Consider the following 21,363-nt stretch of genomic DNA (forward strand, 5'->3'; position numbering starts at 1 on the left):
CGTTCCTCGGATCCACCAGAATGGACGAATTTTGTATAATGACGAGATTAATTAAAAAATAACATTTAAGAAGACTTTCGAATACCAATGTCTGTTTTCTGACTCTCCGCATTAACTAAGATATGACAGTTTCTGGGATTTTTGACAATTGGTGTCTTCTGTTCCCTATAAATAGCGCGGAGTGTGCCGGTGAAGCAGCGAGTGGATAGCTAATGGTTACTTGAACGGAAAGCTGCTGATTGGCCTTGGCCCGGAGTGACGTCAGGAGACTGTGAATAAGGCTGGCTCGTGTGCTTTCAGGAACATGCAGAACACTGGAGGCTGTTCGGGGATCGTCGTCAGTCCTGCAACGAGATGTCACGCGCATTCTGTTCACACCATCATCTTTCACCTTTTCTGTCTTACCGAGGAAACAGCTCACGCTACTGAGGGAGACGCACTTTTCACAGCGTTTGGCCATTGCATCTTTCAGAGGGACGTAAACAGTGGATACGTGGACATGGTAAAGTGCACTCTTGTGTCTCTGGGCTCGCGTGTCTCGTGTGCTAGTTCCGTCCAAGACCGGTTGCATTAGATGCTTGTTTACAAAAAGACTTTAATGCACAACATCATCAATGCTACACTTTGTTGTTGGCCACGGCACCTTGCTTTTCCCGCAATGAAATCCTTGTCGTTGTAGACAACGAGCAGTTGGTGTTTTGAAAGATTTCTCTATGCTGGCTTTATTTATGCATCACAAAATTTGGCAAGGAAGAGGATGAGAAATAATAATGACTGACAACTGAAGCACTAGGCTACCTCATGAGAAGATCCTCTTTTATCATCTTGATTTTGGACCGCTACAGGTCCATCCAAATGCACAGCAGTGGTGAATATAATTAAAACTTCTTGATCTTTTGCTTTCGAACCTGTTCGCAAAGACTGACTTGGAGCATCCTTCAGCGTTACAACACTTTCCCTTCTCTCTTTGGAAAGAGAGAAAACAGGAGCAGACTCTCAGGTTGTGGACACCACGGCAGTAACTGTGGGAGCACATCCAAAGACAATGGTCCACTGTGCGGGCTGCGAGAGGCCTATATTGGACAGGTTTCTCCTTAATGTTCTGGACAGAGCATGGCACATCAAGTGCGTACAATGCTGCGAGTGCAAATGTAACCTAACAGAGAAATGTTTCTCTCGAGAAGGAAAACTGTATTGCAAAAACGACTTCTTTAGGTAAGTCCCAGTTCGACTCATAAATATTACGTTTTCTTCTGTAGGTCTATTATTGTGATAGATGGTATTATAATCATTTATAGTAGCCTACATATTATGTGCTTCAGAGACACTGGTATGGATGTCCACAAGAACAATAAAATAAGTTGGCAATATTTTTAAACACCAACACACATATATAACCGGTTGTTTTACGCCTATGGACAGATGATGATGATGATGATGATGATTATTATTTTGCGTAATTTACCGTTTAAAGGTTATATATAATTTGAAAATTATAAAGTTAACGTTATAGTTAAGTTAATTGAGAAAAAGCTTAAAACACCATCATGCCTCAAATATAATAAATCATTAATTTCTCAAACACTCAAAATATTTACAGTGCTACTTAAATTTAGTGCATTTTCTGCATTAAACTTAAACTCAAAAGGTTGTTAAAGCTTTGCAAATCCCAAATATGTATGCAATTTTGCATGATTTCATTAGAATTTAGGACTTAAATTCACACTAACATGAAGTGTGATCTTAAGTACTGTCAACACGACCGACTTGTTTGATTCTTTGATTTGGACGCCCATTAATTAAATGCTTGTTAATTTGAATTGTTATGCAAAATGGAGAGCAGGTACACTAATAGTCTGTGTACTCGTCCGCAGCAAGGGTTTTGAAGGAAATCGCACTTTGTTTACAACGAATGGAAGCCAGGGAAGCCGCAGGGATCAATGCTTTGCCAGGGTAGTTGAAAGTGTAACGCGGCCCAGTGGCAGGCTGTCTGCACAGCCCCGTGTGTGTCTGCTGAGGTTCGAGTTAAGATGTGATAAGTGGATTTGAATAATAAACGACTTTGAGATGGAAACCCTCAGACAATCTAATCACAGACTCAGAATCAACAATATGTACAGAGAACCACAATACACATTATTGGTCACAATTAAGTGGTGAGTATTTACTGCAGTGGTGTTTTTTTTTACTGGAAGAATGTACATGGGGGATTATTATGCACATTAAAATACATGCAAAATAATTATAATTTTAAGTATTATAAATGTAATTTTATTTAGGCCTACAACAGAAAAGGTGTACTAATACGTACATTTTATCTTAGAATAGAACAAATAATAATCGTGATAAATATTATTCCAAAAATTACAGTGATGATAATATTAAACATTTACGAAAACTCTTTTATATACACTTAAATATAAGCAATGCTATTCTACTAATTTAGTTTGGTTTTGAACTTTATATATTTAACTGTTGTTTTACTGTGTTATAGTGACCCTTTTTTATTTTTCTTGGTCTGTTTGCAGGCGCTTTGGAACAAAATGCGCGGGTTGTGCTCAGGGGATTTCGCCGAACGACTTGGTCCGGAGGGCACGGAGCAAAGTGTTTCATCTGAACTGCTTCACATGCATGATGTGTAACAAGCAACTATCCACGGGCGAGGAATTGTACATCATAGACGAAAACAAATTTGTCTGTAAAGAAGATTATTTAAGCAACGCGAACGGAAAAGACACCAACCTCCTTTCAGGTGAGTAAAATGAATCGAATGATAAAACAAATTATATTTTGCACACTGCAAGCTCCCATTGTTTTGAACATATTACCTCTCTTTATCAATAATACTTAAATTAGTCGATACTTTGCATTAATATAAAAAAAAAAAAAAAAAAAAAACACGAAACTATATGACTAATAAAAATGTGCTGTCGTGAATTCCTTTAATTAACATGACTAACACACACACACACACACACACACACACACTGTATACTGTGTAATGCATGTTTTTAAAAGCATTATTATTATTTTTCCATATGAAATGAAATAAAGATTTTGCTGCATTCATTTTGTGGCCTATTGCTAGCTAGCCATCTTATATTTTCTAATAATCTCTTTCACTGATCAAGACTATAGTGAATTGTGACAGTTCCGTCAGCTAAATATTTCTTTGTTCTTTCTTTGTTTATTCGTTTCTTTTGTTTGATGAAATCTTGTGTTTCTTTTTATTTTTTTCTTTGTGTTTATTTATTTCACATTCCATTGTTTAGTGTCTAACACTTCTCTGGTCCCCATGTCTAATTCTGAGGTTTTTATTTCGACCCCCTGTTTCCGACGGCCCTTCTTTCCCCATTCAGTTACAGCTTGCAGTGATCCTAGTTTGTCGCCAGATTCGCAAGACCAGCTACAGGACGATGTCAAGGATGCGGAAATCGCAAACTTATCGGACAAAGAAACGGGTAACAATGAAAACGATGACCAGAACCTCGGAGGCAAACGGAGAGGACCGCGTACCACCATTAAAGCAAAGCAACTGGAGACACTGAAAGCGGCGTTCGCGGCGACCCCCAAACCAACCAGACACATCAGGGAGCAATTGGCACAGGAAACGGGGCTCAACATGCGAGTTATTCAGGTAAATTTACACACTATTGCAAATAAACTAATACTAACAAACTATATTTACTAGTAATATATAACTGCTATTTTGCTGCTAGTATTTTTGAGGACAGTGAGACAGTATGTGGTTCTCAGATATCTTGTGGTACAAATGTATCTTCTTGGATGAAATAGAAAAAAGCAGACACGCGCCTTCATTGTGCCTCTTCTTTCCAATCCTTGAGGCAATACTATCTGAATAAAAATGAGGACACTTTTTTGTTGGCACCTGTAAATATTTGGAAGTAACATTTATATGGTTAGCCTTTTTATACATGACTTGAGAGATGGAGAGGCACGCCAGCTGGCATAAGACTAGTGAGAACGATGGGAGTCTTGGCAATGCAGCGCCATCACGTTTTGCGACCACATTTAGACATGCTGTGACGGTTCTCAGTCAAGTGGAAACGCAGAAATCTGTCCCTGTGTCTGTCAAAGTACCTCATACCAGGTGGTTTTCTGCGAGAAATTGAGAATCGATCCTTGCTTTTTTGTCGAGTGAACGGCGAAACAATGAGAGTCCAGCCAATGCGCGCAGTACACTGGCGAATGTGCGCCCCCATTTACGCACGATATAGGGATTTCTTGGTCATTTTTTTTTTTCGGAGTAAGAGATCCGATAAGAACACAGAAAAAGCGTAGTCATCATTAAAAGCCTCATAATAGATTGTTGCTGTTGGGATGAAGTATTAAAATAAGACTGAATGGGGATGAAGTCTTAAAATAAGACTGGGAAGGGGTTGAGATTAATACAGTGGCGAGGTTGGATATTTAAGACCGTCAGAGTAAACTATAATTATCTAAAGGTATTCAAGGGTGGATATATAGATTACGAAATAATAACTGCACAGAGCCGGTTAATATATCGGTAACCACCCTCCTATTAAGTATTAATTAGAGATGTGAAGTCCCCGCTGCTGCCCCCTCAGTCGGAGTAAATGGAGGGTTAAAAGATCATTAAAGTGAGGTTAGATCCGACTCTCTAACGATAATTACGAGTGATCTTGTCACTACAATACGAATGTGTTCAGTCACTTCACAGGCCTACCTCAGTTGACTGTGAAGACACTGCTCTGAACCAATAAAAAATTGGGAACTTGACATGTAAACATTAGGCAATAGTGTCAAACTGTTAGATTTTCAGGTAGATTATCTTATTTTAATGTACCAGTCTTATCTATTTTTTTTTTCATTGCACTCACTGTTAAACAATAATAATGTAATAAAATACAAAGTGCAATTGCTGACTTCAATTCAATTCAATTCAAAATGGTACCAAAGGCCATTTGCATTTCTGACTTGAATTTCTAATAAATGAAACTGAGTCGACTCTCTCGAAACTGTAAAATTCTAACACAATTTAAGCAATGCAGAAATTGTATCAGTCTCTTCCATAAATATGTGAATATGATTTATATATATATATATATATATATATATATATATATATATATATATATATATAATATATATCGTGAAACTGCATACAGCCTACATTACACAATTATTGTTTTTACCATTCTAATTAATTGTTGTGACGTACTCAATATCACTCTGACACTGTTCTATAAACTATTACTGATTTTAGCACAAAAATGTTGATAAGATGTTAATAGATTCCCGTTTCTGTTTGTCCATGTGCACTAGGTATGGTTTCAGAACCGGCGGTCCAAAGAGCGGCGCATGAAACAGCTGAGCGCGCTCGGCGCGAGGAGACACGCGTTCTTCCGGAGTCCGAGAAGAATGCGAACGCTCGTGGACAGACTCGAGCCCGGAGAATTAATTCCAAACGGCCCGTTTTCATACTATGGAGGTAAGATATAACGGCGTATTGTAGACTTATTTATCTCAAACGTTTGTCTGAAATAGCTGGTCTTTCTCGCGCTGATTTTATTCGTTACGCCTCAGAAGTGAAAATAGTTGAATTACGCGACGAATACACTTTTTTGTTTGTTTGTTTGTTTGTTTTTTCTTTTGTTTTAAATATTTAAATGGTTTGCAAATATACATTTTGGTTTCGACTGGGCTACTGAACGTGAAAAATTTAGCTATCTACTGGCAAAGTTTTCATGTTAGCCGTGTATTTGACGCTCAAATGCTTTGATATTGTCAAACAATTGATTGATAGTCGTTGTGTTGCTTTTTGAATAACTTTTGACAGCTGCTTGGCCGTTTCGTTGATTTACTTGATTTTGATTTTAATCCCCAATAGCGAGCATGTTCTGGCATTATACATTTGTCGACATTGTTTAATTGTTTTATTCAGTCTAGTTTTATATTACACACCTAATATTGCATATCAATGATTGTATGCCTATATGGGGAAGACCGGGGCTTTTTGAATCAGAGTTCTATTACTCACATCTGTATTTTTAATAAAGATCATTTGATACAAATGTTGATTTCAAAACCTATAAGAATTAGTATGGAATTCCTTTTTGTGAATTTGGTTATTCCAACTAAAATCCCACTATTACATATTTCTGCTGTAGCTATTGGGTAAACAAGTGCAATAATAAAAACATAGTATAAAACTGTCTGTCAAAAATAAACTTTCCCTCAAAAAACATAAGCTTAAGTATAAATGACATTTCACCTGTATTTTCATAATCTACTAGGGGTCTTCTCTATATGCATAAAAAGGCATATCAATATCATATCAATAACAGCTTTGTTATATAGGTATTGAGCCGCTCAAAGCCTTCCTCACTGTAATTAGCAAAGCTTTGTTCTTCCCACCCAACTACATTTGTGATTTCAGTGTAACATGTTCTGTGATTAATGTGGCATATTGAGATTGACAGACTACATATTCAAAATAAAATTGTCTCCTGCTCTTTGTTTCTAAATCTAAACACAAATTCTTGTATTCTTTGTGTATCTGCAGATTATCAGAGTGAGTACTACGTTCCAGGAGGGAATTACGACTTTTTTCCCCAAGGCCCCCCATCTTCGCAGGCCCAGACTCCTGTAGATCTCCCTTTTGTTCCATCGGCAGGACCCACTGGTACCCCACTAGGGGGCATGGACCATCCCATCCCTGGCCACCATCCGTCCAGTGAAGTACAGCGATTTTCAGACATCATGTCTCACCACCCAGGGGATTCACCCAGTCCAGAGCCAGGGATACCTGGACCCCTACACAGTATGTCCTCAGATGTTTTTGGACCCAGTCAGTCCTTTACATCCCTCTCCCTCAACGGCAGTGGATACAGCAACCACCTCTCCCACCCTCCATCAGAAATGAATGAGGGCACAGTCTGGTAGCTTCTGTGAATGGACATTTCAGCAGAGAGAAATTATGGAGGAGGGAGGGGGGGAACAGGGACACTGGCCGCACATTCTGGTTATCATTTTTGTCTCCCCCCACCCTCTTTTTCCATGTCATAAATGTGGTGGGACAGCTCACAGAGAGAGCAGCAGAGGGCAGCATGGGCATTGACATTTCCCTTTTTGAACTCATTGTGTTGATGTTCCGTTTCCTTCTTTCTTTCTTCATCCAAACTCGAGAAGAGAAAGTATTGATACTGTTGACCCATTTGCTGAATGAACTCTATGAGCTACGAGGCCCAGTGTAGCAGCGTCCCTCCAAAAGCTCAATGCGTACCACCGGTTAAACCGCCGCACTAAAAACAGCGATACCGTCAAAGACTTGTCAGCTTTACAGAGAAACACCCAAGGCGGCTGATCTAACGCTAACCTGCAATGTTGACTCCAGGAAAGATCTAAGCCGTCAGACTAATTTATTTATTTGAAAACTCCTCAGACCTCCTTGCCTTTCAAGGCTCTGCCATACTGACACTTAAACAACCTTTTCGACACTAAACATGTTTTTTTTTTTTTTTTTTTCTCGTTCTGGAGACATCCTGTTTTTGTTTCCCAAGAATTCCACCAAATCTGAAGAAGTTAGCCTTCAAAAGGCAAAATGTTGAAATGTGTATGGATGGTGAACCCTTTATTAAATGGAAGAGAACTTGAAATGTTGATATATGAAGTCTACCTTCTAAAATTATTTTAACAAGGGTCTTAAAGGGACATAGAACAGTCAACTGTTTACGTAATATATTTAATTCAGGAGTTAAAAGTATCAACCATGATTTAAAACCTCTTGATCCAGAAAAAAAAAAAGTTCCAAGCAACCAACCAAACTTTTGTATTGATTTTATTTATATTGTATGATGAAAACAAGTTTGCTGGGGTCGTGGTTCACTGTGCTAGTTTGTACAAAATGTTGTTTACAAAAAACCTGGAAAAAAAATCAAGTAGACAGTTGCCAAATAAAAACATAGCACAAATACTGTAAAAGTGCTTTGCACCATTATCTGCAGAACGTGTTGAAACAGTGTAAGTGTTTAAAAAACAATGAGAAGTATTGACTTCTTAATTTTTTTAGTCTGCTGAAAAAAAAAACATTCATAAATTGTTAATATAACATACTTAGACCTACAAGTTTTATTTTTGTGTCTTTAAAGGAAGATCCAAACTATTGAAAATGATGGTCAAATGTGCAGCAGGCAGCTGCTACTTTCTTTAAATATCAGATTCTCATGGTATGTCTTTTATTGTTCTAATAAACCTAAGCTTACGTGACCTCCAGTGCATATTAGACCATTCACTGTATAAATACAACATGATGAACAAATTTGTGAGTTTTTAATAAAATTAGAAAATATGAAATTCAGATGATAGGTGCTTTTCCTTGGACTAGCTGAGCATCTTAACACAGGTGCAAGGGAATTTTCCATGTCTTGAGATGCTCATTTTAGCATTTGGAGGCTGGTTTCTGAGAAAGAGTGGCTGAGAATAGCACTGTGAAACATTAGCATCTCTAAGGATGAACTTGACATGGTGGAAGACACCACATAACCCTCACAGCATTTTATAATATCCCCAATTTACTCAGCAAACAAATGATTGGCTAAATCAAAAAAAAAAAAAATGTTATGTGCTTATGTTGTACCTTTTCTACTCTGAGATACAACTTACTGAGAATGGAAATGCCACGTCTTTGCTTATGAGAGTGATGTTTGCTTTCAGTGCTAAACCTTTCAGGGCATGTAGTCACAAGCTGAGAATATTTAAACTGATGAAACTTTAAACTTTTCTGATGCTCTTATCTCTTAATTTTCATACTCCAAAAGAAACACAAAATAATTTGTAATTTTTTATAGCACCTATTTGACAGTGACTATGTCAAAAAGTGACAGTATTTTTGTGTTTTCATTATTAATGTTTTATACCAGCATCAGAAATTAATTAATTCATTTATTTTTATTTTATTTACTTTTATTTATTTATTTGTGTGTGTGTGGGGGGGGAGGGGGGTGACTTTCAGTGGGGAGTGTATGTTGGGGAAAAACTTCACAGGTACAGAGGCAGGGAAGATGGGCATCAAATTGAGCCTGCTGTCTGGGGGAAAAGCCTTTATCTCATTGCAGTGTGTGGTTTTAGTGTGAAGGAGCCCAGCGGTGCCCCTGCTGCACCCAGCACATAATCCACTATGAATTAATCATGGTCCTGAGAGTTAAACAGGCCTGTGGGCCCTCCTGAGCCCAGGGCTTAACCACACCGCTGACTCCATGCTCTGTCACCCGGCAGGCCAAAGCTCTTTAAATTCAAATCGCATATTGATTGAACATCGACTATTGGTTCGCCCTGACCTTGTCGAAATATTAAATATAAATAGTTGGACTGTTTTTAAATCTTGCGAGCAGGATTTGAATACAGACATGCAACCCACCAATGTCATAATTTTGATGTGATGGTGGTTGTCAGTTGGAGGTGATGGGCTTATGTAAATTAATACACACAGGATGTGTATTTCATGCATAGTTAATTAACTAAAGGATTTCTCTGTATGCTGTTTTTACTGATTACAAAGCTAATCAACAAATACACTGCATATTATATATGGTCTTGTAAAATTTTGTAAAAACAAAACAAATCTACTTCACTTATTGAGTTCTTACTATCAATCATCTTAATGCACATAGCACAAAACTAGTGACATACAATGAGCATTTTAGCTGATTTGCATTCTTTCAAAGATGTAAGACACAACATAATCAAGAATAGTTTGATCATCCATCTATAGCCAATGTTCTTCTAACAAACAAGGATTTTTCCAACATAAGCTCACTAGAAATACTTTTAAAAAAAAATTTTGTTCACCGCAAAACTCCAAAAATGTACCTATATGCGTGCAGTTCACTGCAGTTTCCATCCGAAATAACACCAATGGCAGTAAAACACAAACTTGTTTCATAATATTATAATATTTTGCAAATATGTCTTATAGTGAGTACTTTTTCTCAAACTGATTGATTTAAAGACTGCACTTTGTGTCAGAAAGACAGACAAATAGAGGATGTTGAATATACATAAGGATATACGTAGCATGTGAAGAATCCAAATGTTAGATTTCCAAAAATCAGTTTAAGAATTTGTGCTATTAAGTAACAATTAAGATTTTTATATTTAAAACATTAAATGGATTTATGAGTTTGCTGGAGTAAAACAACTGATGAAGAAATCACTTATTCTAGAATCTAACATAAACACTAACATGTGTAAATCATTTAATTTTAAGTGTTTATTTTTGGTTATCAGAAAAAGAAAAAAAGAAAGACAATATGAAAGATAATAATCAGAATGCAGAATAAATCAGACATCTTTTTGCCCATTTGAGATAGCAATTTTCCATATCAAATGAGTGAGGAAAGAAAAACACTAATGAGATTACAAAGAATTTATAACTTTAGTGTGTTAAAGTGTGGCAAATCATATTTTTTTAGGCTATATACTATGCTGGGCCTGTTAAGTTATACTGCACAGATAATTATTTATATTTTCTATTTAACTCTAAATCTATTTTCACAAGGAAAGTTTGTGTATTAATAAAGGACAGTAAAAGTAAACAGTACCATCACTTTCACAGCATAATTGGTTGGCTTCACAATCAAGATCTTATTAAATCAAGAACTAGTTTCAAAATTGGGTCTAATATATTACAAACTCAAATCCTGATGATATGGAGACAGAATCTGCAGACCATACTAACAATGACTTTGAGTGACTGTTTGATTTTTAAGCATAAAGGACTGTCCTATTTTTTGTTTGTACATTTTGACCTATATAATGCATCGCTATTCAAATGTGAAAGTCCCATTTTGAAGATTTTTTTTTTTTTTTTTTTTTTAGCAAATTGTTGATCAGCAAAATAATAGTTTGATAAATGTTAACGATTAATAGTTTGATGGTTGATAAAAATAACACACCAGATTCCAGGTTTATCCACAAGTGCTGCCTATCTACATTTCACAAAGCAGAATTAGCAGTGGGTCTATAGTCAGATGTATTTCTAAAACATCTTGGAAGGGACTCTGAAATGGGCAGAAGTCACCCACAAAATATTTGGCCTTTTCTCTGGAAAACCACGAGCATGGATATTTTTCACATTTTTAAACATTCATTCCAATTAAAGCGGCCTTGTGCGAGTGCAGCCATGCGCCGCTGTTATTCAATTCCATTAAAATGGATGAAGCAGTGGCATGCAACCATGCAGTTAACAGGAATTAAAACTACAGGCAAGATGACAGATTACAGAACAAATTGAGTGGTCTATGCTGAATGTGCATGTCTTTTTTGTTGTATCTTCCCTGTGTGTTGTAGGATATGTGCATGCAGGTATTTCAACATCTGCTCGGATCCATACAGCCCTATTGTACCTCAAGGGCACCTTCATACTAATAATTAATTACTGTTTTAATTATTGAATGAACAAAATGTCAAGAAATATATTCTAACATTCACTATTAATATAGTGGAGGTTAGAATATCTTTATTGACATTTTGTTTATTCAAGAATTAAAACAATTCTTTATGATATTTTATAACTAAATGCTAATTAATGCATGGTCAAAATATTCACCTCGGCTCTGACTGAACTTCCAGTAGATGGAGTAGCCATGCAATTAATTAAAAACAAAAGCTTTATAGACCTTATTATGAGGACGACTGGATAAGAAAGATCTTTGAAATGTAATTTATGAATACTGAGGATGCAGAAGCCAGAAAGATGAATGTTCTTAGTTTTACTCGAACAATTCCTGGTTTTTGCGGCGCTATTAAGAAGAAAATCTCCCAAAGCAATGGTAGGAAAATGATTCAACAGCCAATAAAACCCCTTAGCTCTTCTGTCCACATGTGTTACCCAAGGTCACCACACAATGGCACTGTCCACACTTCTGTTCAGGGAGCAATACAGAGTACTATGTGATAATCTTTGCCCTTAATTTACAGTAAAATAGTCTTATTTGGAATAGTGTTTGTTTATTTAAATACAGATATTAGGCAAGAGATTGGCCACTCTAGCATATGATCACATGGACTTATGTGCCATTTTTTGTGCTCTGATTAGCTCCAAGTGGCTGAGGAGAGCTCTGTGAGAAGAACTTGGATGCTTTTATTGGTCTGTAGGGGAAACAACATGTTCTTGATTTGTGCGTCAAGCTGTGTTTAAAATGACAATGTCAGGCAGGATTTCATTTTACTGCCTTTTCACCTCTGTGTCACAAACAAACAAGTTTTCCTGTCTGCTTGATGAGGTGCCATCACACAGCCATTTAGTTTTCGTCTTGAGAAAAATGTTTAAGTGTTAAATTCAGACCTTGACATGAGAGCAACTTTGCATTAGGGGTTTAAATGCTACTTCTGTTGCATTATTTTCCTCAATCAGATGTTCTTCATTTGGTGTCTTCACTTCGTCAATGTGGCAGCTAGAGGAAAAATGAAAAGTCAGCCAAAGCAAACGGCTAGACACTTAGAGGCCAGAGTGAAGACTGATACAAACACATTTGAACTGTAACTATTTACTGGTGTGATAACAGTAATGTGCATTCATGGAAATGAGTGGAGGGACTCACCCTCATTTTCATACAAGATGCTTTTGGTGCAGCGCAATAAAACACATTATTTTACACTGAACAAAGCATTAATCAAAGTGCAAATGAGAATCAACGGTTTGTCACCAGCCTTGTTGTAGAAAGGTCTACCTTTATTTATTAGAAATGGATTAATACTTTTATTCAGCAAGGATGCATTAAATTGATCGAAAGTGAGAGTAAATATGTAACAAAAGATTGCTATTTCAAATACTTTCCATTCATCAAAGAATTCTGAAAGTAAAAATGTACCACGGTTTCTGCAACAAATATTAAGCAGCACAACTGTTTTCAATATTGATAATAAGAAATGTTTCTTGAGCAAAAAATAAGCAAATTAGAACGATTTCTGAAGGATGTGACACTGAAGGATAGAGCAGTGACTGCTGAAATTTCAGCTTCGCTGTCACAGGAATAAATCATATTTTAAAATATAATAACACAGAAAACTGTTTTAAATTGCAATAATATTTCACAACATTTGCTTTTACTGTATCTTTAATAAATTGAATGCATCCATCGTGCATTGAGTGCACTCGACAACAAAACAATACTGTAAACGGTCAACACAGCCAACAATATCATAATGTTATTTTTGTATTTTATGAAAAGTTTGGTATAACAGTAAATACAAAACCTTTACACAGTACATGTTATGACAGCATGGACAGCACATGGTCTCTTTCTTCTCTGGGTCTATGAGAAAAACCATGATTGATAAGCATCTGGATTCTGGCAGATTTGACCTCTCTCTCTCTCTCTCTCTCTCTCTCTCTCTCTCTCTCTTTCACATTACTAATACACTGCTTTAGTATGTTGTGGCAGCAGAGGCTGTGTCCTTAAGCAGCCAGTTCTGGTTGATGATTTACAGCAAAATTGCTTGTAAATTGAAGAAGAAACTGTTTTGCAGACCTGGCAGCTTTCAAGCCCTGCTCCCATTTGTCACCCAGCATTTCCTTTTGTGTATAGCACAGGAATTAATTAGCTGGTGCCGCCGGAAAAGTTTACGGTCATTATTTATGGGAGATGAAATGTCTTGGACAGAAGCCTCTCTCTGGACCTCTATTTTTTTTTCCTGTGTTGTGGTTGTTTTTAAACTTTTGTCTTGTGACATTAATTTAGATTTTGTCAGCTGTAGGTTTTCTCTGACAGGTTAATGCTGGTGTGTCCATAAAAGTGACTCAGTGATTACTGCTGCATGGTGACGTAAAATACTGATGTACTGGTATGTAATGCAGTATGCTGTAAACACACAGGCAGCAGCCTGTTCAGCTGAATTCACATTACATACTCTCTTAAAAAATTTTCCAAAAGCAATGCCACCGAAGAAACATTTTGGGTTCCCCAAAGAACCTATTGGCAATCAATTCTTAATTTTTTTTTTTTTTTGCTCAGTCTGAGGAATATTTTAATAATCTAAAGAGTGAGGAACATTTTAATAATATAAATATTTGTAATTTTTTGCAATGGAAAGGTTAAATGTTCTTCATGGGATGCCAATCATTGATGCCAATAAAGAACCTGCATTTTTAAGATGTGAATTATTTTCTCGCTACTCTACATGCAATGTTATTTTCCCTATCAAAATCCATTTGAAGCACATTAACCTTGTATGTCATATGTAAACTTCAATTTTTTTGCAATATTCTGGTATAGTAGGCATCAATAAGAAATATTTCATTTCCAGATAGCATCATTTTACATTAGTTAAGCCTTTACTTTGAACCCCGCGCTGCTTGAATGACAGTCAGTCAATGGGCACAGAGTCATTGGGCACAGCACATGTATACCCACATTTCCACATATTTATGTCATTTATCACAAGACTAGTTTAGAATTACATCTCTACCCTAACTGTAGCATTTATATGGGCCTTTCGCCTCACGCAGAGAAGCGTAATGTCAGGATGTCTATTGTAGCAGCGGATGTGATAATCTGCTCTTCTTTCTCCAAAGCGCCCCCCTTGTGGTGCAGCGTGGAGACCACAGCATTCCCGATAATCACTCATGCCTCTTTGTAATCAATGCCCAGAGAAATAGGATTCCTTTGGCCGATGGCAATTAATAAATTTGTGTCCTTTTTTTAACACTAGTGAGCTGAGCTTGAAATTACCAGTGACTGGCTTCTCCTCATTTGCATATTTATTGCGACACGGGGAAAAAAATTCCGGGAAATGATTGATGTGGAGCCTGCCTACTGAATCCCAAACAGCATATTATTATGGGGAGGGGGGCAGGCCAGCGTACAGTTGATTAAATTTGAAGACGGTGGGATCACTTGCCGCTACTTTTTTCCCCTCCTTTTTGTTTCCTCTCCCATTTTTTTCATATCTTCAGTGATGGCGGGTGTTAGAACTAAAAGCATATTTTAATGGATGTTGACAAGAAGTGAGCTAACAAAAGCCCAAGCAAAGGATTTGCTTGAAAAGATTCAATCAAACATGTTTGCTGGGATTAATTGTGGGTGGAGGCGGGAGATGGTGGGCTCTGTGTTGGGCTTGAATGAGGTTGATTGTTTCTGGGGTCACCTGCACCGATTCCCTCTGTCATTTTGAGTGATAATTTGGAAATGTCCTATGATTGTAGCTAAAGAGCTAAACCTCTTCAATGCGCCACCCCCCTTTATCATCCCCATTCTATTGACAGAGTTCTGTTTGTTTGGAGGTGAATGGCGAATGTTAAAAACAGACCCTTACTATTCTAATTGGATCACACCATCTAAATGAAATCATACATCCAGGAATTTTGTAAAAGGTTTCTTTGGATATGATCATTTGTGACCTGTTCCATCATTTTGTTTTCGTCGTTTTGACAGAAATACTGTATGTTCTGAGATTTATACAATGTATGCTGCTTCCTAATGGAATAATTATGTATCTATTCAAAACTGTTGTTGAATTAATCGTGGCTGTTGTAAAAACTTAAAATTGCCTCTAAATAACTATATATATATATATATATATATATATATATATATATATATATATATATATATATATATATATATAAAAGTTTCCACCAATATTTTCTCTTCTCTAAAGTTCTTATGTCTAGTAAATGAACGCGTTATAGACACTGAATGACTTTGCTGAAGTAAATGTAATGTCGGGTGACAAGCTGTTTTGTTGATGTCTTTCCCGGTTAAGTCCATGGTTTTACCGCAGAATTGGGCTATTTTTGCTCTGTTGACCCCCGTGATTCGATGGAGGGTACCCAGAGGAAAACCGAGGAAAAAACACAGGATTGGGCTAGTTTTGAATAGCATTTGGGATGGTTTTGTTTCACAGACCTGCCAACCCTAAACTAGTTGTAAAAAGAAACAGACCATTGTTTTAATATTTCATTAAAGAGCGCCAAAACATCATGGCACTTTTTTTTGTATTAACATTGCCGTGATTTAAAATATGAAAGTTTAAAAATAACAAACACAAAACAGTTAAAGTTCTGCTTTTCCCCTTATAATCAACCAATGTGTTTCTCCTCAAATTGCTCATTGTGACTTCCGACTTGCAATGTTAGCGTATTTGTGTAGTAAGTTGATGAAAATCTATTGTGTGTGTTCAGAGAATCAGGTCTGCTGGCCACGTCTGGAGGAGCTCTCTTCACCCATAAAACTTACTCAGAAGTGTGCAGCAAAGTCGGATTTGTGCCGGTGAGTGCGTGCGCAGCAAATTGGCAGCTACATCAAATTATTCCCGCATTAAAACCCGCTCGCCGTAATCCACTGCAGGGCCCTGCCGCCCCTCCCCCAACTTGTAACTTTTGTCAACGTAAACTGCAGATTTCATGCTCTGCCATTAATCTGTCGGATTATGGATGCAGTTCAGGAGGACTTATATTTTAATGAATTCCTTTCCTGGCTTATCTAGACGGGGGTGGAGTCTGAGAAGGAAGGGAGCCCCGGTTGGACACAGGTTGGTTCCTCATCATTCAACAAACCCCTCAATCGCATGTGTAAATTTGTGAGTGTGCTCAAACATGTGTCCGCCTGCATCTGCGTGAATGCCCCCCACTGTCGGCCCCCTCTCAGCATCTAGAGTGCTGTCACGCAGGGAGATGGTGGAACACTCCATGGTGCTGACACCTCCTCACACAGAGACGACAATCCTCTGCGCCACAATAAATTGAATTTCTCAAGGAGCGGCATTTGTAAAACAAGACAAATAATGAATTATTGTTACAGCAGACCTGTTACCCCTTCCCTTCAGATGTGCCTGTGCATATCTGCGCTCCTTTTCTGTTTGTTGCCTCCTTGCTTTCTCCATCCATCTCAGTATCTCTCTATCTCTCTCCCCATACTGTGCCTCTCTATCTGCATGCTGTCACAGTTCGCTGTAGTCTCTGTCGCTGTCTGCCACTATCTGTACTGCAAGCCTGCCCTGCCCCATCCTTCCCTCCCCCTTCCTCCTTAACCACTGTCCCAGTCTGTCACTGTACGGCCAAAATGAATTACTTACAAGCCTGAGAGATGCGAATGTGGGAACAGTGGCCTATCTTGCTGTCTGCCTTTGAGCCATTCATTAAAATACCCGGTTACCAAATTCTCATTCTCTCTAGCCAAACACTGGGCTGTTGTTAACACATTAGTAACAGGAAATGGTTCTACTGAATCCCAAATAGAATATCAAAGTGCAGTCACACTATACATTGAGACACATGCTGTGTATGTTTACAAATCCCCATAGCAAAAAGAAAATTGTTACAAGAAACTGGGGTCAATTGTATAATATAATCTAATAATAATTCTGATTCTGATTCTGATAACAAATTCTATCCACTTTTCGTGTTTGTATTATTTAAATATTTTAAAGAAAATAATTATATATAAAATAAATATAATATTTTAAACATTATTAGTAATAAACTGTTAATCAGTATTTTTAAAAAAGCATAAAAGCACATCATATGCTTTGTGGGCTTATTTCACATGTTCAAATCCCACCTTTATTATCGAAGACTACTGGAATGAGATGAGAAAAAAAACAAAAAACAAAAAAAACTGAAGGAATTCGCACAGCTTATTTTTCCTTGGGATAATTTTGGAATTTATGCTGTTTTATGCTGCAGCTCTGATTCTAACATCAAAAACACCTAGAAAAAAAAGAGGAAAAAAACCTTCTACTGCATGTGCTCCAGTGTTAGACAATATATACCCATTTCCTCCTCTGCCAAGCAACACTGTGGAACTCCATTGCCCAAGAATTTGACACCCCGCTGCCTGACGCCCAAATCAACACGGCGAGATATACGGCTGGAGGCCAGCGCAAATTTGCATGGAACATCTCCGACTACTTAATTCTGCTTTGATCTCCATTTCCTGAAGAGGGGATTGTCTGCTCTATTGCGTGGAAACACTTTTGTGTGAGCCAGTGTGCTGTACATCATCCACCCTATGAAAAATCCCAGGCTTTGCCTCTTTCTAGTCACTCTATTTCCTCCCTCACTTTCTCCCTCTTTGACTCCAGCGGGCTTTAATGCCTTTTCTTCAAGGACAAGCATCTACTGCACATCATCTGAATAAGACTTTGAGTCAGCATGCCCTCCTGGGGCTTAAGTCCAGCCAAATGCCCCTGAGGCCTGTTTTAACACCAGGCTTCTTTTGTCAATAAATATTAATATTGGAACCAAGTACATCCAGTCCTGCAGCCATATCCTTTGAGCTCCTTTCTCGCAGTTACTGTGGGAAAAGGCAGTGGCATGGCATTGTCATTTGATGGATGTGAAAGCAACATTCCTTGCATGTAGACATGTACTAAAGTAGATGACAATATTAAACCGCCATCATTAGAGACAATAAAATGCATAAAATATGAAAGCATAAATGAAAATAATAATCTTGATTCAGTATTTTGCCCACATTACTTATTTCATTCAACTGATTCAGTTAAATTTTACCCGAAAACGTTGATTCAGTCCAATTTAAAAACAGGTTCAAGAATCAAATCCATTAAGAAGAACCAGTCATAATATTAACTCACCAAGAAGACATCACATTGCTAAAAAATGCACAACATTAGGTATAAAGCACCCATTTAAAAGATGGGTTTAATGCTGTTAATGTAGAACTAAAAACAACTGATTTAAAGAACTACCAAAACAACTATCAAAAGATTCGAAAAATGATTATTGCTAAATGGGAGGTTAGCACATAGGCCTACATATTTTCCTAAGAGACAGCTGGAATGGTGCCCAAAACATGCACAGGCAGTGTAGGACAAAGAAAAGCATCAGTGAAAATACACCCACACAAAGCAAGCACAAATGATACATTACATAGCGAATCAGCAGCTAACCAGTAAGCAAGTGCCAGTTAGCATCCCTCTCAACCGAGACACACCTGAGACAAAGCAGCCTGTGGCTTCCGTCCTGGGTCCTGTTTTCAGTCTGCTCTCTGAGCCAGATTCATTACCACTTGCAGCAGGGGTATTAAGATATGGCTGTATTAACAATGTTGTCCGGTATCTTAATTGAATCTATCCCTGTTGCACAGCATCTGGATTATGTTTACCTGAAATATAAGCAGCTTGACACTGGAACATGGGCCCGCTGATAAAACACTGGGTTATTCGCTCCAATCCTAATCCCAACTATAATTTGCTCCCGCTGGATATATCAGCTCTGTGTAAGCTGCTGATTCATTTCAGAATAGAAGTATTTGCAGGTAGGATAATATATTATAAACAGGGATTTTTTTCCACACAGACAGAACAGGTGGCTAAGAGACTATAACCAATGACTGTCTAGGATGTGTAGGAGATCCATTCAAAACATTACGCTTAATAGTACAAGCAATTTACAATTTGTATAATGCCTTTGTGTAGAGGGACAGGTTTCAGAAATTCAACTCAATGAACTGAGCTGTAATGATGCTTAATTCTGGATTTAAGCACCTTGCTCAAGGGCACAGCCTCCCAGGATCTGCACCTATCACCCCTCAAACCAGACCTTTGAGCTGAAGCTGGACTGGGGTGAATGTTCCGGTGCTAGTCAAGATGGGGAGGGGGTCTGCATGAAAGATGGCTTTGTAGTGGCTGGGTGCCCGGGCTCAGGGCACTGCAGTTTTGTCCTTCACGGGGTGACATACCCTCGCTCAAGATATCTTGTGGAGGGAGGTGCTTATTTCCTATCGGTTGAAGGCTGATGAGCTAGTCATGTATTAGGGATTGAACTAAATATCCAGTTGTGTGTGTGTGTGTGTGTATGTATGTCTATGTGTGCGGGTCTACCGCTGTGCTACCACTCCTGAGAACATTTCAAGTCCTCATGTGTGTCATAAATCATGCCTCAGCGGCCAAGGGCACACTGCGTGTGTCACAAACACACACATGCACATATACACCATTGATTTTTTTAGTTTTTATATTGTTCTAGTGATATTTTAATATATGCACTAAAAATGGTGGTGAAATAATTTCACACTGAAATAGAAGACTTGAAATAGTATATTCTTGTAAAACATACTCCAAAAAAAAAAAAAAAAAAAAAATATATATATATATATATATATATATATATATATATATATATATATACACACACACACACACACACACACACACACAAATAACACATACTATAGATCAATATAACCACACACCTACACATATATCCCAGAAATATTATATATAGTATTATATAACATGAAATTGTATATATGTTTTAATTAATATTTTTGTTCAGGGATGGGCAGTATTTCAAATACATGTATTTGAAATACAAAATACTATTTTTATACTAAATTTAATCTGAGTATTTTTGTAGTTTCAAAATACATAAAATACTTTTTGACAATCAACCTCTTTATTAGATTACTGATTTCCTGTATCAACAAGTATACAAAATTACTAAAAACAGAAATAAATCATTAAGATTGTATTTGAAATACTGTTCATCCCTGCAGGAAATCAGCAGTGTAATAAGGAGGTTGATACCTTGTGTATTTAGAAAATTAAAAAATACTCAGATTAAATGTTTAAATGCAAAATACAATTGTTTTTCAATGCTATTTAAATACAAAATAGTATTTTTATTTTTATTTTCAAATACACGTATTTGACATACTGTCCATCCCTGGTTGCTATAATAATAATATTACATTATAAAATTAATAGACAGACAGACAGACAGACAGACAGATATATATATATTTTTTTTTGATACAATGACAATATAAAATCTAATTATTTAATATCTGAAATATCATTACAGTTATTGTATAAATAAACTAGTATTTAATGAGCTTTATTTATGAAAAAGTCACTCACACTTCTGTAGACCAAAACACATGGACAAAAACATGATTGAAATGTTACGCTGCCTCACTTCCTGTCCCCATGCTTCCAAACTGAGTTCAGACAGGCACAGGAAGGTATGTGCACGTGTATGAGGGTGTATGTGCATACGGTCTTGCTCAATGGACATGTTCACTCAGTGCTCGCAGCCATGCAACACTCTCTCTCCCTTTGCCCCGGTTCTCCAGGAACAGATGCCAGGAGTGTGGCATGCGTGTGTGCTGGGGGAGTGGGTTAATTGGGGTAGTAGTGGGGGTTAATTTCAATTAAAATTTCAACTAATGGAGGTCAGGTAAGTGTCTGCAAACACCTGATTAAAACAAATGGTCCTGCCAGTCAAAACTTTATCTTGGTCACCTCCCGGCGGATCGTCCCAGCAAGGTAGATGCAGGAGGAAGAGATGACAAATGTTGAACGAGGGGGTGGCGGGGTGCACTTGTTAGCGTCGCATCTGCTGGTAGCAACTCCGAA

General features: G+C 37.4%; 1 protein-coding gene across 2 annotated transcripts; it reads left to right on the plus strand.

The window, feature by feature from the left end:
* Positions 1–320: 320 nt before the first annotated feature.
* On the plus strand, positions 321–8,337 carry LOC128028616 (LIM/homeobox protein Lhx1-like). Of its 2 annotated transcripts, none has more exons than XM_052615887.1 (5): positions 321–1,215; positions 2,529–2,752; positions 3,273–3,637; positions 5,308–5,473; positions 6,548–8,337. In XM_052615887.1, the coding sequence occupies exons 1-5, from the start codon at positions 1,046–1,048 to the stop codon at positions 6,925–6,927; spliced, it is 1,305 nt and encodes a 434-aa protein (XP_052471847.1). In that variant the 5' UTR covers positions 321–1,045; the 3' UTR covers positions 6,928–8,337. The 2 variants fall into 2 exon arrangements, with proteins under 2 accessions (XP_052471847.1, XP_052471849.1); XM_052615889.1 differs by having other exon boundaries at positions 3,360–3,637.
* The last annotated feature ends 13,026 nt before the right edge of the window (positions 8,338–21,363 follow it).

This window comes from Carassius gibelio, chromosome A15, assembly GCF_023724105.1.
Source record: "Carassius gibelio isolate Cgi1373 ecotype wild population from Czech Republic chromosome A15, carGib1.2-hapl.c, whole genome shotgun sequence".
Lineage (NCBI taxonomy): Eukaryota > Metazoa > Chordata > Actinopteri > Cypriniformes > Cyprinidae > Carassius > Carassius gibelio.